General features: G+C 36.8%; 1 protein-coding gene across 2 annotated transcripts in view; it reads right to left on the bottom strand.

The window, feature by feature from the left end:
* The window catches only part of LOC106871553 (WASH complex subunit 4-like), a 53,054-nt gene that overhangs the window by 9,845 nt on the left and 26,574 nt on the right, over positions 1-16,635 (bottom strand). For both annotated transcript variants that reach the window (XM_052967463.1, XM_052967462.1), the window contains exons 10-24: positions 16,049-16,174; positions 15,353-15,460; positions 14,261-14,351; positions 12,764-12,819; positions 12,434-12,513; positions 11,933-12,038; positions 10,564-10,680; positions 9,640-9,808; positions 8,451-8,605; positions 7,866-7,940; positions 7,090-7,194; positions 5,121-5,210; positions 3,099-3,143; positions 1,003-1,111; positions 284-437 (exon numbers count right to left, since the gene is read on the bottom strand). In XM_052967463.1, the coding sequence (XP_052823423.1) occupies positions 284-437; positions 1,003-1,111; positions 3,099-3,143; positions 5,121-5,210; positions 7,090-7,194; positions 7,866-7,940; positions 8,451-8,605; positions 9,640-9,808; positions 10,564-10,680; positions 11,933-12,038; positions 12,434-12,513; positions 12,764-12,819; positions 14,261-14,351; positions 15,353-15,460; positions 16,049-16,174 (1,586 nt within the window). The remainder of the gene's footprint in view (positions 1-283; positions 438-1,002; positions 1,112-3,098; positions 3,144-5,120; positions 5,211-7,089; positions 7,195-7,865; positions 7,941-8,450; positions 8,606-9,639; positions 9,809-10,563; positions 10,681-11,932; positions 12,039-12,433; positions 12,514-12,763; positions 12,820-14,260; positions 14,352-15,352; positions 15,461-16,048; positions 16,175-16,635) is intronic.

Raw genomic sequence — 16,635 nt, 5'->3', positions numbered from 1 at the left:
AACCGGATGGCAACATCAGCCTCCAATCTGATTTGGCAGAATTTCTACAGCTGGATGCCCTTCTTAACGCCAACCACTCAGAGAGTGTAGTGGGTGCTTTTACGTGTCACCCGCACGAAGGCCAGTCAGGCGGTACTGGCAATGTGAATATGGTTAAAAAGGATATTCTTTATTGCAAACAAAAGTTAGAAAGAAAAAAAAACAAAAAAACAAGAAGACATTGCAAGAGAGAGGTGTCAAAAAAACAAAAAATGAAATCAAAAAGAATGTTCCAGAAACTTACTTTGCAGCCAGTTGACATTCTGCAGAGAGACCTTCTTTGGTAGAGAGTTCTTCAAAACTTTCAATATCTTCTAAGTCTGGGATAAACCGAATTGCATTGCTGCAACAATGCAACCCACCTGACCGGATCATGCGGATGTAACCCATTGCGTTGCCTGCAAACAAGAGATTCAGGGTTTAGTGATTTCTGATAGATGTGCAAGAAGATGATGTGATATTCATGAGCTTCAGAGGGTCGTTAGCATCGAAAGGGAAATGAAATAATGGCTTCATTCGAACAGGAAGGGAAGTAAAACTCACAGATTCTATTCATTGTGACCTCAAGGGTAAAGACCCTCCTTTAGTCATGAATGACAATGAGATTGCACCTAGAAAGTTCCCCTCCAGGGTACAAGTCCGGGCAAGGTTGTTTATGGACGACCATTAGACACCCATGCATACCAGTCTCCTCTCTCCATGATGTTGTCCAAGGGAAAGGCAATACAGCTTGGCACCAGTGATGTCACAACTCATTTTTACAGCTGAGTGAACTGGAGCAACATGAAATAAAGTGTCTTGCTCAAGAAAATAATGCACTGTCCAGTACAGGAATCAAACTCACTACCTCGTGATTGTGAACCTGACACTCTAACCACTGAGCCATTGTGACCTTACTGCTTACTATATGGTGCTCACCATCTAGTTTATATCAGGACAGGAGAAAGTAGAATTGTAACTTACCTATTTGTGTAATTAAGGTACGGAACTGATCCAAATAGCTCTGGCCATCAGGAGTCAAACCTAGCTTGCGGATCCCTTTGTTGAATTTTTCAGCTCGGTCATATGGATACTGCATAGCGATAAACAAATAAACTTATTAATCAACTATAAAGCACTTACCCACATTTCTTAAAAGATAGGTAACTAACTTCTCCAGCTTTACATTAACCATCTAAAAAACTTGGCACAACAATCAGAAACTTAAAGTAACATTTGCAAAGTCCACTATCTCCCTTCTAACTAATAACATCAAAGAACATTAAATGCAACAGCCATTATATTCTATATTAAGCAATGTAAATATATGACACCAAATCTACAAAGAAGCCTAAGATTCAAACCGCTAGATATAGCAGCCAAAACTTACTGTATACTTCACCTTATCACAAACTAAACACAGATCAAACCCACACATTACATAATGGAAAAAAAAAAATCAATTGTTATAATGCACTGTATATCATATATACAAGTTTGTTAGCCAACACTGTATGTTACAATGAATGTAAACAATATGTCTTTATTTACAATGTGTTCAGGGACAGAAAAAGAAAGAACAGCTGTATGTGCATATTTTAAGCCTGTTCATAATTTTGTCAGGAACTGTACACTCTCTCCAAACATATCCACCAATAAGCACCACCATTAGAAGCTAAAATAAACTGGATAGCTTAATCTGCACATTCAACACTTCCTTAGCAACGAGTTCAACTAAAGCACTTAAAATAATGATCCTGGACATGTGAAGACCACAGCTTGTTGAGGATAGTACAAAGGTGAAAAAGATAGGAAAACAAACAAGTGAGGGCTTTATATCATGTAACTTGTCTCAGTAATGCAATGGGAAACATGTCTCACAATTGACGGTATTTTTATAAAACATTGGATAAGGAATTACAGAGTGCTTAGAGTGTTGGCACTTATCAAACTTGATAAGTGCCAACAATGAAATGCTCGACCCTTGAGTCACTCTGTAACTTCTGGTGATTATTAACAACACACACACACACATATATACACTATGTGTGCACACAAAATCAGTGCATATAATACATACAAGTTCTGATACACATACATACACATACTACATGTGCACATACATTAATACAAATGAAACCAGACAATTACATATCCACAGATAGGTCAAATTTGTGTCATATCAAGTTCTAATCTTAATCTTTCCTCACCTTCTCCAACTCTCTTACTCCTACTCACTCTTGACCCTATTCTCCACATATCACCTCATTCGTTTTATGACATACAGACACACATACATCATCGCATAAATGGTTTAAATGAAGCACATTACCATTGTATACGCTGCTCTCAAAAGCCTAAGGCCTGAGACCCCATGTCTAGAATAATGATAGCAAAAGGTGTATTGCAACCTTAGCACCATACCATCACAATGGTAGCACCACATTACCATCCTAGCACCATAATAGATGATGCACACCTACTTCAATCATCATCATCATCACTATCATTTAATACCCGCTTTCTGTGGATTGGACAGTTTGATAGCAACTATCCAGCTAGGAAGCTGCCCAGAGTGCTTTTTATATGGAACCAGTATGGGCATTTTAAATGGCACTGGCATGGGCACCTTTTATGTGATGCCAGCACCCACAAGGCCTCAAGGAAAGGACCACTTGGCTGAGAGAGGGATGTAGAAGACATATCTGTATGTATGGATGGCCACAGTATTACTTAGCTTGGTGTGTCTTCTCAAGTAAAGCAAAAAGCCAGGAGTCTTGGTCCCTTGTCGTCTCCTCTGTGAGGCCCAACATCTGAAGATAATTCCTTACTACTTTGTCCCACATCTTCCTGGGTCTACTCCTTCCACAGTTAGAGATTGGCACTTCAGATTTTTGCACTAGTGTGGAAAAATCTTACTATCTGAGTAGGCTTTGGGCTGAGGCTTACATCTCAGAATAAAATCAAAGAAGCATATGCACTGACTAGAGAGGCTTCCTGCTACCCGGTAAACCACTGGCTAATAATGCCTTCCCTCACCATTGTCCCTACATTCAAAGATAACAAAATGTTTACAGTACCTTCTGGTCAGTGTGTATGTGATGTTCCTTGAAGAATTTCAAATCCTGCAATAGAATGATTGTATAATGATAGAAAACAGGGAGGGCATAGGAGAAGCATGTTGTTGTAGGGGTACAATGCTATAACATCTATCATGTTAACAAAGGTTTATTATGTGCATGTGTAAAGATGTGCATATCTATCTTAATTTATTTCAACCTCTCTCTATCTGTGTCTCTCTCATTTATAGAATCATCATCATCATCATTTTATGTCCGTGCTGGCATGCATTATTTATTGCTGTGCTGGAATGCATTAGATGGATCATTATTTATCAGCCTGCAACAGAAAAATCCATCCAAATTAGTTGTTGTGAATATCGTACAGTATGTACTATGTATGTTTTAACATGTCACCAACACTAGAGAGGTCATCTCATGCAAGAAGACTGAAGAGTTGACTCTACTCTGCATTAATTCTTACTTAGAGCTACACCATCTAAGGATGGTCAGTTTGAAAATCTTCTCAAGCTCATATGCTTCACACTATACTAAGATTGATACTAGCTGTACTTCAAAAGCTTACTCCATTAAATAATTTTTTCTAATTCATGATCATTCATTTTATGTGAAGCTGAAAGGCTGTCATGTCTACTGAGTTCGCAACAAGGTAAGATTTCTTTAATGCAAGACATCCAAAATATAAATTCTGAAAACTTTGCATGATTCTTTTTAACACATAACTTCATGGAAACATCAAACAATTCATCTCTGATTTGTGAGGTTTCAGGTAACAATAATAGTCATATGGAAGGAGGCCATTACATTACATTTCTATATTTACTCATTTGATTTTTAATATTACGATAATAATTAGTCCTGAAGGGTAACATGAATTCTATTCAATAATATTTATATTCTCAACAATGTATTTTTCAGATTCTATTTTCTTGAATTTAATATATTCCATAAACTATAGGAAACTGAAAGAAGCCTGTCTTATAAAGTGTCTGTGAAAGTATCTGCCCATAAAAAATTTGCTTCAACAAATTCTGTATGACCTATAGAAGCATGGAAAAGTTGACGGATGATGATGTTGATGATGATAAATAAATGAATAAGGATGATTTTGCTTAATTACCATGGCATATTTTGTCATTTCAATCTATCTATTTCTTTCTCTTGTTTTGCATCTGATTTTCCATGCTAGCATGGATTGGATGATGACTTACAATTGAGGTAATGTTTTACAGATGAATGCTCTTCCTGTCAATAAACTTTGCCTGTTTTTCCTTTTGAAGTTGATAAATAAAGTATCAGTCTAGTACCACAGTTGGTTCTTCTCTCTCTCTCTTTCTCTGGAAGAAATTGGCTATGTTCACACATGGAGAAGGATAGACTTCACCCGTTTTAAGATACTCAGGATACACTGCATCTTATGACAGTGATCCTACAGTTCCATCAGGAGCTGAAAGCCCAAGGAAAGAAAGAATACATGTATGTATGAAGATCATCATCATTCTCATTCTCACCATTTAATGTTTCCTTTTCCACGCTTGCATGGGTCAGACGGAATTAGTTAAAGCAGATTTTGCAATGGCCAGATGCCCTTCTTGTCATTCACTTTCGCTTGTTTCCTGGTAAGGTAATATTTTGCCTATGGCCAGATGAGTTTTTACAGAAAATTGGAAATGAATAGCATTGCTTGTATGATGACGATGCTTATATACAACAATCACATGATGCCTAGGGTACACACAAACATGCACACAATAGCACACACACACATGACAGGCTTCTTTCAGTTTCTGTCAGCCAAAATCTACTCACATGGCTTTGGTCAGCCCAGGGCTATAGAAGAAGATATTAGCCTAAAGTGACATACAGTGGAATTGAATCTGAGACCACATGGTTTAAGCAAACTTATTGACTACACAGCCACACCACTGCCTATGAATATGTAAATGCATGTATGTATGTGTGTGTGTGTGTGTGTACATGTGAGTGTGTGTGTGCTTTAGATGTATGAAAAAAATCAAGTACCTTTATCAGTCGTGACTTGATGTGTTCATCAAACATAAACTGCGAGAATATGAAGAACTTCTTACGTAGGAACTGGTATGTGAAGTTTACCTGAAAAATATGACAATAAACAATAGAAATACGATGGCGAATGTTAAATATACAGGTGTGAGATGGTAACTAGTAGAGGTGTGGCATAAATAAATAATAGCTTGAGCCAATGTAGCACAGTAAATAGTGGTGATACAGTAAGTGTGGCTTAGTGAATAACTGGAGCACAGTGGGTGGCATAGAGCAGGGGTTTTCAAACTTTTTGACTTGCAGACCCCTTTATATTTCAGGCTTTACCTTAGGGACCCCTTTATAAATGCTTATGAAATTTATACATAAATATTTGCTTAAAATAACATATATTTTCACATTTATTTATTTAACAGTATTTAACAAATAGGTTTATTGTCAATTAAAAGATTTCGATTGAAAAACATATATAAAATCAAATTGCCCATAAAAAGTATTTGCTGTCCACGGACCCCTTGTCTTGTCCTTGCGGACTCCCTGTGGTCTGCAGACCACAGTTTGAAAACCCCTGGCATAGAGAGCAGTAATAATAAAACAGGCAGGAGATAGTGAACACTAAAGACACAACATGTGTGACACACTGAACAGCGAAGATAAAGGTGAGACAGTGAACTGTAGATGTATGATAGATGTGATACAGTAAACATACATATGAGACATAGTGAACAGTAGAGATATAACATGAGTGACACAGTGAACAAAGGGATACTATAGATGCAACATACTGAATAGTAGAGATACAATGTGTGACACAATGAACAGCAAAGATACAATAAGTGGGAAACAGTGAACATTAGAGACATAACAGAGGTGATACGCTGTATAGTAAACATAGCAGAGGCACAGTGAACTTTAGAGATACAAGAGATGTGACATACTGAACAGTAGAAACACAACAGATGATACATACTTAACAATAAAAATGCAACTGAGACACATCATATCATCATCATCGTTTAACGTCCGCTTTCCATGCTAGCATGGGTTGGACGATTTGACCGAGGACTTGCGAACCAGATGGCTACACCAGGCTCCAATCTGATCTGGCAGAGTTTCTACAGCTGGATGCCCTTCCTAACGCCAACCACTCAGAGAGTGTAGTGGGTGCTTTTACGTGTCACCGGCACGAAGGCCAGTCAGGCGGTACTGGCAACTGCCACACTCAAAATGGTGTATTTTACGTGCCACCTGCACAGGAGCCAGTCCAGCGGCACTGGCAATGACCTCGCTCGAATGTCTTTTCACGTGCCAGTAAGGCAACGCTGGTAATGATCACGCTCAAATGGTGCTTTTTAATTGCCACTGGCACGGAAGCCAGACAGCTGCTCTGGCAACGATCACGCTCGTACGGTGCTCTTAGCGCTCCACTGGTATAGGTGCCATCATGAGACATACAACAGATATGATACACTGAGCAGTAAACACGGGTGTGAGACAGTGAACTGTAGAGCTCCGAGAGATGTTTTACAGTGAACAGTAGAGATACAGCACACTCTGATATGATGTCAGGTGTGGTACTGTGAACATCAGATGTGAAATACTGAATAGTGGAGATACAACAAGAGGAATGTTCTTTCAGAAATGACTTGTGAATGCTAAAAAAGTAAAAAAAAAAAACTGGAAAGGAAAATTACACTGAAAGGTGATGTTTCCTTCCAAGGAAATATCACCTTTCATAAAACATAAGCAAGAAAGTCCTGTCTAGCCAATGTTTTCCTGCAGTACTCAGTAACGTGGTAGGTGTTAGGAAAGGTATCCAGTTTCATCAGTTGTGATTTTGTCAGCTTGTAAGGTTGATATTTTTATGCTGTTTATGACCAGTGGTTATATGCTTCTGAATAACCAAATTCTAATTTTATTCTCTCCCTCAACTTCTATCTAATACAGAAGACAAAGGCAGTTTACTCACCGTTGTGTTCATAATACCAATACCATGTGTCCTAATGGAGTTTGCAATATGTCGTATATTGATTGTGTTCAAGTGCTTGTTGTGGCTTGAGCCTTCAATGAAAATCTGTAACACAAAAAAGAAAAAAAGAAAAAAAGAGTTTTAACCTTTTAGTATTTAGATTACTCTATCAAAGATAATGCTTATTTATTCACATTGTTTTGAATTAATCATGCATTATCTTGTAGCTTTGACATTTCAATGATGCGATTGTTTTCTTTTGGAATGACATTGTAGGGTAGGTATGAGAGGCTGAATCTGGCTGGTTTAAACATAAAACAGGAAGAATATTTGCTAAAGAGTTAATCATGAAACTGAAGATTTCATTCTACAAATACAATAAAATGCCTCAGTTCAAAATAATATCTTAACATAGGATCTGTGTGTTCTCCAGTTTTTGGAACAGGTACACTGTATTTCTGCATGTAATAATAGAAAATTAAAAAGGTTGGTGACAGGAAAGACATCTGGCTGTAAAACACTGCTTCAGAAAGGGAACCATGATGAATTAATTTAAAACGGAAAATATTACCATGTGTGATTGGAAGGTAAACAAATACAACTACTACACCTCCCACAGGTGTGCCTACACAATCTTCAAAACGTGCACCATCATGATCATCAATGTTATCATGCTAAGTTGTATGTGTGTGTGTGTGTGTATGGGCGAGAGAGAGAGAGAGAGAGAGAGAGAAGGAAAGATATGAGGAAGTGGAAGAGATAAAGCACCAACTGACCTGATTGTTTAAGTTGTATTGGTACTTGGAGACAAATACATGGATATTCCTCATTATTTCTAAAACATCCAGACCCTGTAAAAAAGAAACAGTTGAAACATTATAACAGTGATGAAGTGGAGGACAATATGTGTAACTGGATGAGAAAAGAAGTAGGTTCGATACATTTACTCATATACACATTCGACTAAGGGGGGAAAGCATAGTTTTTTTTTAACTCAGCAGCAGTTTCTGGGAGCTCAGAATTATGTAATAGCTGTAATGTTCATAATTAGCAGATAGAATGTGCAAAAAGTCATGGATATGCAACCAGTATATGGATGCATAGAGACATTATTGTAATACAGGCTTCTTTCATCAGGAGGGGAAGATTAGCAGATTTTTCATACATACACATAAGTATGCATGTGTGTGAGAGCTTGCATGTATAAGAATGTATGTATGCATGTGTGTGAGTGATTGCATGTATAAGAGTGTATGTATGCATGTGAGTATATGTGTTTGTGCATGTGAGCATGCATGATTTCACATTGACCTCACCAATAAGGGTTAACAAAGTAAAGGTTGGTAATCATATAATCTTACCTGTTCCAAAGTCTGACTTGGTAAGTGAGACTCAATCAATGATACACCATACTTTTCTTCAGCCATGTTTTTCATCTCGCTGTAAGTTTTCCAGTCATGGAGTGTGACAGTGGTTAGATTGTAGAAAGTCTTGTCCAAGTAATGTTCCACATAGGCTAATGGATAAGGAGGAGAGACAGCAAAAAGAGGGAGAATGAGAAAAGAAATACAAACGATGTGATTATAACTGCTGGACTGTTGAGAGAAATACTGAACACTACAGAGGATTTGGACTCTGCACAACATGTATGCAAGAAGATACATACACACATATACACATACATACACGCATAGCAACATGCATCTGTGTATATGTTAAAAATATAGTAAAGACAAAACAAAGAACAAAATAAAAGGTAAAAAAAAAACTATAAATTTTTAATATATTTAACAACAGTAAACGTAAGTTATAAATGTCCTCTCAGAAACTGGATTTTCAAGAAACAATGGTTAGTTCCAGCACCGTGTGCAAAGTGGATCTATAATTGGTATCTATTCTCTATCGTTGTGGAGTAGGAGTTTGTAAAAATATACTTACTCTAATTCTGATTAAATGTAAAATATAATATCACAATATCATGGTACTGACTAGACTATTGGATGTTGTTATACACCACTGGTCACAATGCACTTCTTTGCATTGTTTTTGACCTGAAGACCTATGAGTCATTAGAGTCAAATAAAAAATTATTCATTCACCCATACCATCTGTGTATTGTCAATAGAAGCACAAAAAAAAAAAAACTATTATTTCTAGAACAATATTCATATCTATGCTACATTATGATCTCAAATAGATATCAGATGTTTCATTCCAGGATGTGTATAATCCTTTAACTAATTCACTGGCACATGCAAAAATAAAAGTTTGAATCCAGTTAGGGTTTTTGTACTCATCTAAGAATAAGACACCTGATAAAAATCAGAAACTGAACCAAAAGAAACATAGTGTAGGTATATTTATTGTAAATATAAGCTGAAATGATGAGGTCAATTTTCCAGAAAATTATAAAATTAAATAACAACAAACTTATCTAAGATATTAAGTGTTAATCAAGAAGCAGCTTAGAACTTGGAAAGCAGTAATAAGACTTGAAAGCATGACCCAGGGCACTGTAATATGAAAACCAATTTACTATCATGTACTTACTTTTAATATTGATGAACTGATCAAAGAATCGTATTGGTCTGAGGCGTAGGAAGTTTGAGAGGTCCTTGAGGCCAACTTTGTATGGGTTACGGTCATCTAACTGAAGGTGAGAGTGAATGTGTAATCTCAGGTCAGTTTCTATGGCAAGGCACAGTGGTTCCATCAGATGCTGAGGGAAGAGAAACAGGAGACATCATGTAATGGCAACAAGAATAGTGATAGTAATGATTGCACAGGTGATAATAGCAACGGTGGTAGTGGTGGTGATGATGGTGGTGGTACCGGAATGGTAGTGATAGTAGGAGTGGTGGACGTGATGATGAGAATAGTGATGATGAGAATAGTGATGCAAATGATGATGATGGTGATTATTGTGGTGTTGATGGGAGTGGTGAAGGTAGTGAATGGTAGAGTTGTTGATGGTAGTAATAGTAGTGGCAGAGGTATCAGAAGTGGTTATAATTGAGATGACAGTGAATGTTTAGTTGTAGTGATAGAAGTTAACACGGTGGCATTAATCATGGTAGTTAGTAGCATATGGTTGTTGTCTTCATCATCGTCATCATCATCAATAACTTAATGTCTACTTTTCCATGCTTGCATGGAGATTATTGAGGAAGATTTTCTATGGTTGGATACCCTCCCTGTTGCTAACCCTCACCTGTTTCTAAGTAAGGTAATATTTCTCCATGGCCAGACATATTTTCACTGGATATTGGAAATGAATGACACTGCTTGTATGACAGTGACAATCATTTACAATGTCCATACACCATCTCTACCACCAAAAACAACATCAAGAACACCACAGCTACACCAAAACCAACACCATCACCACCAACAACTCCAATATCACCAACACCAATAACATCACCACCCCTACCAACACCACCGACTATATAATAATGAGAATGTTGCAAGTACCGCTTTCAAATTATCCCGGATCTCTTTATCAAAGATGTCCTTCAGGTGTTGAGAGGTCTCGAGGTGGCGTACGTAATCCATAGGGATGACACAGTCCCTTAGAGCACCGAACATGTACTGGAAAAACAATAAAGGGAATAACATTAATAAGATCAATACATTTCTATATATATGGTTTGAATAAGTGTATTATGCTACTAAGACATAATTTCATGAAAAACAGCATGCAGCCATATAAGAGTTAACTGCTGACTGTAATATACAGGGTGGCTCAAAAGTAGGTTTGCAGTTATCCCGTAGGCACTTTAAATTTCTTTTAAAATATTCTAATACATTTAAATTTCTATCTTACAAACTGAAAAGGAAGCTTGACAAAATTAACTCACAAGGCTTTGGTTGGCCCGCGGCTATGATAGAAGACACTTGCCCAAGATTCCGTGCAGTGAGACTGAATCTGCAACCATGTGGTTAGGAAGCAAGCTTCTTACTACACAGCCAACCTGCGCCTATATATATATATATATATATATATATATATATATATATACACACACACACACACACATATCATCATCGTTTAATGTCTGCTTTCCATACTGGCATGGGTTGGACGGTTTGACTGAGGTCTGGCAACCCAGTAGGCTGCACCAGAGGACACTGGCATCAACCACATTCGGCACAGGAGCCAATATATACATATATGTGTATATATATATATATATATATATATATATATATAGCAACATATAGTAAACAAACTTTTGCTTGTTTTTGGAAGCATTGAATGTGTTTTCTATTAACAAACAAGAAAGTAATATTTTGAATGCAGTATAGCCATGAAAACAGCAGAAAGATTGGGTATTTTACCCTTATAAGATGGAAAAAGTTGTCAGCACTGTCTTATAGGGGTAAAATACTCAATCTTTCTGCTGTTTTCACAGCTACACTGTGTTTAAAATATTACTTTCTTATTTGTTTATATATATATACACACACACATACACGCATAGTTCAAAATAACAATCTGAATATCATACTAAAAATAGATACATTATATTGAAAGCCTGTTAAACTGCAGTATTTGTCTCATGAAAGCATTTCTTATAAACATGTAGTGTCAAAAAAAAAAAAACACAGAGAAATAAATCAGCAACAGACAAAAATCATCCAGATATATATATATATATATATATATATACATATATATATATATGTGTGTGTGTATGTATAGTGTGCACATAAATAGATATATAAATTTAAGTAGAACATTAATAGCACTAATCTACACACTGGTCTTGGATGGTCTGTTAAGATACTACCCTTTCCCTCAACCCCAGCAAGTTTTTTTTTAAAAAAGAGAAAGACTTACATGTAGTCCATGGGCATCAGATGGATTGTCCAACATGTCGGTGAGGTATATAGGGAAGATATGACGATGCCAGTACATGAAGCTGCAGTCAGTGGCACATCTGAGACTGAGGGAGAGAGAGAGAGAGACTGTAAGTGTGTGAGTGAGTGAGATGTTTGAAATTAGGAGGGAGTGAGAAAAAGAGAGAGTGGAACATTTGAGAGCGAGGAAGCCTGCTGTGCATACAAAGTGCTCAGGTACATTACAACTAATATATATATACAAATATATATGCATGTGTATATATATATATATACATATATATATATATGAATTGCAACGTAACTGGTGCCAAGTTGAAGTGACCTTTCCCTTTACCTTGGATAACATTGGTGGTGTGGAGAGGGGAGGCTGGTGTGTATTGGCAACTGCTGGTCTTCCATAAACAAGCTTATCCAGACTTGTGCCTCCAAGGGGAACTTTCTAGGTGCAATTGCATGGTTATTCATATACAGAACTTACCTCTCCCAAAGTTTGGTAATAATCTCCAATTTCTTCAGAAGTTCAGTGAGGCTTGTGATTTCATCGTCTCTAAATGCTCTCTGCAATGTAAAACAAATATTTAGTATTTATGGTATGAAACATTAGTGTTAGTGTGTGTGTGTGTGTGTGTGTTTGAGTGAGTGTTTATTTGTATGTATGTGTGCGTGTGTGTAATTGATTCTGTCTTTTTTTCAGATACTGTATTAAAAATGTCTTAGCAAAAGCATAAGTTTCACAATACCATATCCATTTCATACATCATACATCATTAAAAATCCAAATTTCTAAGAATAAAATGAATGAACTTACCATCTTGGTACCCACAGATAATGCCAGGGTGGCTACCAGGATGCGTTCTTTGGTGCCTAGGAAAAAGAGTGATGAATGGAGTCAATGTAGTTAAGAAATCCATGTTATTTATACCCTTAAAAGTTGGGGATTCCCCTTTGAAGATGTTAATGGGCTTCTTACATTGTTTGACATAGAGTGGGATGTATATTTGAGTAGACATTACCAAGGAAAGTGAACACTTGAGTGGTCACTCTGTCAAGGAGTGAATACCCAACAGACAGTCTTAGGAGATCTTCTGCTTTAGGCACATATAAGTGTGGGATTAAAAATAAAAGAAAATGAAGCCAAGAATGTACAAAGATAAACTTGGCAATCCAAGGTGAAATGAATAAGTAAATGCTTGAATGTCAGTTATTAAAATAAATGCTTGTGTTCCTTTCAACAGCAGCATTTAGTTAAATTATAAAAGTAACATTGTAGAAAGTACATAAATACAGGAGTGAAATTTTGCTTAGTGGGTGCAAACCCAGGTTTTTAGGAGGATTTCAAAATGTTTTCATTGTCTACCACTTGACAAAAAAGAAAAAAAGAAAAAAAAAAGAGGGTGCACTTGCACACCTCCTGTTTCTGAGTTTATGAGAAAGTAATACATTTCTCTTATATATATATATATATATATATATACATACATCATCATTGTTTAACGTCTGCTTTCCATGCTAGCATGGGTTATGTAAAATATAAACATGTAAAAGTAATTTGTAAATTTCCCTTCTGTGAACTTTCAAAAAATATTTTATTTACATGACATATACGAGTCACTTTTGTCTCAATGAGAATTTTTGAAAACAGACGGAAAAGACTGTGAGGTTAAAGTTCTGGAACTACTAACTGACCACATTAAGAATAGTTCAAATCTTAACACTTCAATTTTGATTGCGCCCCTACAAAAAGACGGACTGCTCTGTCATCATCATTTTGTGTTCTCAGAAGTGTCAAACCTAACAGCTCCTTTTCAGACCTTATGATCCTACATTACCATGAAGGCTTTACATTTCATATTTTGAATCTTTATTGATAAGATCTAGATAGGAGAGCTTGTGAAATTTCACACCAGTTGGCTGATGTTTCAAAAAGTCAAATAATGACACTAGCTCATACTTGCTCACAGTTGAGTGGTTAGTTATAGAAGGTCCCACATCTAGCTGTAAAAACAATTGCACAGTCAAATCAGCTCACTCGTATACCAAACAAACTAATAATAGTAACAAAATCCCAAAAAAAACTACACTTAGCTGTAAAAAAAAACAGAAAAAGGAGACACTGAATAGTGTAGTCTTGAAAAAAAGTAGGGTTAGACAGTCACAACTGGAAAGTCTTGGTCAGAGGGTAGCTTGTACAGAGCTGAGCTTGGAACCAACAACAATAACTTACTTGTGTAGCTATGTTTATAAAGCAGTAAAAACAAAAAAAAAAAAAAGAAACATAAACAAAAATAGCTTGTTGGGTATTTACCCGGTCCATTAAGGGCATTTTCAGCTAGAACCAAAGCTGACAGCACATCGAGTCTTCGTTCACTGTATTTCTTGTCTTGGGTGATTCTTTTCTGCAATAAAATAACCACAGAGGCTTAGATGAATTAAAGAGATAAATGGGGGGTGTGGACTGAAGGGTTAAAATATTTATACTACTAGTCATCTCAAAGAACATGTGTTCAAATTCCAGCTGTGTACATAAGATATTGGGACTGCATACTCATATAGATCTTGATTAAACACCCTGCATTTGTCAAGTTGTGTATTTGAAAAACACATGTAACTTAATATTACATCAGATCAAACAGATATCTGACTTAGAAAGTAGCTTGTCTGGGAATATTACCTCAAGTGACTGGTATCTTCACCTGGAGGAGATTTACCTTTTAATGATTTACTGCTATGAAACAGACAATTACAAGCAATTAAATGCTTTTAAATTTCATCACATTATTTACTACAAAATCTATCGGTTTGATATAAAAAAAAATAAAATAAATGTAGATTTTGTTGTAAATAATGTGATGAAATTTAAAATCATTTAGGGCTTGTAATGGCCTGTTTCATAGAAGTAAATTATTGAGAGGTAATGTAGCACTGTATTGGTTTGAATTGTAGAGGTATATGGCTTAGTGATTAGGGTGTTGGACTTGTGATTGTAAGATTGTGGTTTCAATTCCTGGAACAGAGAATGTATTGTGTTCTTGAGCAAAACACTCCGTTTCTCATTGCTCCAGTCTACTTGGCTGATAAAAATGAGTAATTCTATGATGGATTGGTGTCCTTTTCAGGGAAGAATATATATGCCAGGGAAACCAGAAAACTGGCCCTAGGCTCCTTATGGAGTGATGCGGACTAACCATTGGTTTAATATTAAAGAGGGGTCTATACATTAGAATGAAGCCAAATGTAATTTATATACATAAACCAACTAGTCACCACATTTAGTTTTCTTTTAGTTAGGTGGGAAGGCAGTACAAATGGCCCTTTAATGGGCCTCCAAAGTCGTTTGGATGGGTGGGAGGAAAGTATCCTCAAACTGGATACCTGGACCAAAAAACTGCTGACTTACGCGTGCTGTGTTTATAGCAGATAGAGCCAGGTAACTGAGATGTTGGATTATCTGGTTGATTGATTCTGAAACCAACATTGTCCGGCGGTGGAATGTGAATTCTATGGCCTGAAACAAAAAAAAAACACAAAGAAAAAAAAATGAGTATATGACAAGACGACGACGACTACTACTATTACTAATGTTTCTACCACCACCACCACATGGTTCCGGGTTCATTCCCACTGCGTGGCACATTGGGCAAGTGTCTTCTACTATAGCCTCGGGCTGACCAAAGCCATGTGAGTGGATTTGGTAGACGGAAACTGAAAGAAGCCCGTCGTATATATGTATATGTATATATATGTATGTGTGTGTGTGTGTGTGCATGTGTCTGTATTTGTCCTCCCAACATCGCTTGACAACCGATACTGGTGTGTTTACGTCCCTGTAACTTAGCGGTTCAGCAAAAGAGACCGATAGAATAAGTACTAGGCTTACAAAGAATAAGTCATGGGGTTGATTTGTTCGACTAAAGGTGGTGCTCCAGCATGGCCGCAGTCAAATGACTGAAACAAGTAAAAGAGTAATGGCAGAGAGAGAGAGAGAGAGAGAGGGGTAGATAGACAAACAAATAAACAGATGAAGAGAGAGAGAGAGAGAGAGAAGGACTGTTACAGAAGAGGGAAACAGAAAACAAAAAGAATAATCACTTACTTTGAGTAGCTCAAGCAGTTTACAGAGGGCAATCACTGCAGTTTTGGTCATAGCTTTCTGCAGTAGCAAGTGTAGATTCATCACAGTACGTACCATGTGGCTGATGTTGTATGCATAAAGGATACCCTGCAATGGTAGTGGTGATAGAGTAGATAGATAGATGGTAGATAGCTAGATGACATATAGATGGACAGATAGTACACAGAAGATAGAAATATAGATAGACAGACAGATCGATTGATCAATAGGCAGATGGCAGACGATAGATAGATAGGTAGATAGATATATATAGAGAGAGAGTAGATGCTAGATAGACAGATAGATAAATAGTAGATGGTTGATAAATAGATAGATTGATAGAGAGAGAGAGAGAGAGAGAGAGAGAGAGAAATAGTAGATGGTTGATAGATAGATAGATAGATAGAGAGAGATAGAGAGGGAAATAGATAGATAGAGAGAGAGAGTAGATGCTAGATAGACAGATAGATAAATAGTAGATGGTTGATAAATAGATAGATAGATAGAGAGAGAGAGAGAGAGAGAGAGAGAGAGAGAGAGAGAGAGAGAGAGAGAGAGAGAGAGAGAGA

The sequence above is a fragment of the Octopus bimaculoides genome, chromosome 4 (genome assembly GCF_001194135.2).
Source record: "Octopus bimaculoides isolate UCB-OBI-ISO-001 chromosome 4, ASM119413v2, whole genome shotgun sequence".
Lineage (NCBI taxonomy): Eukaryota > Metazoa > Mollusca > Cephalopoda > Octopoda > Octopodidae > Octopus > Octopus bimaculoides.
The sequence above is the reverse complement of the archived record's forward strand: the minus strand, read 5'-3'. Positions and strand labels throughout refer to the sequence as shown.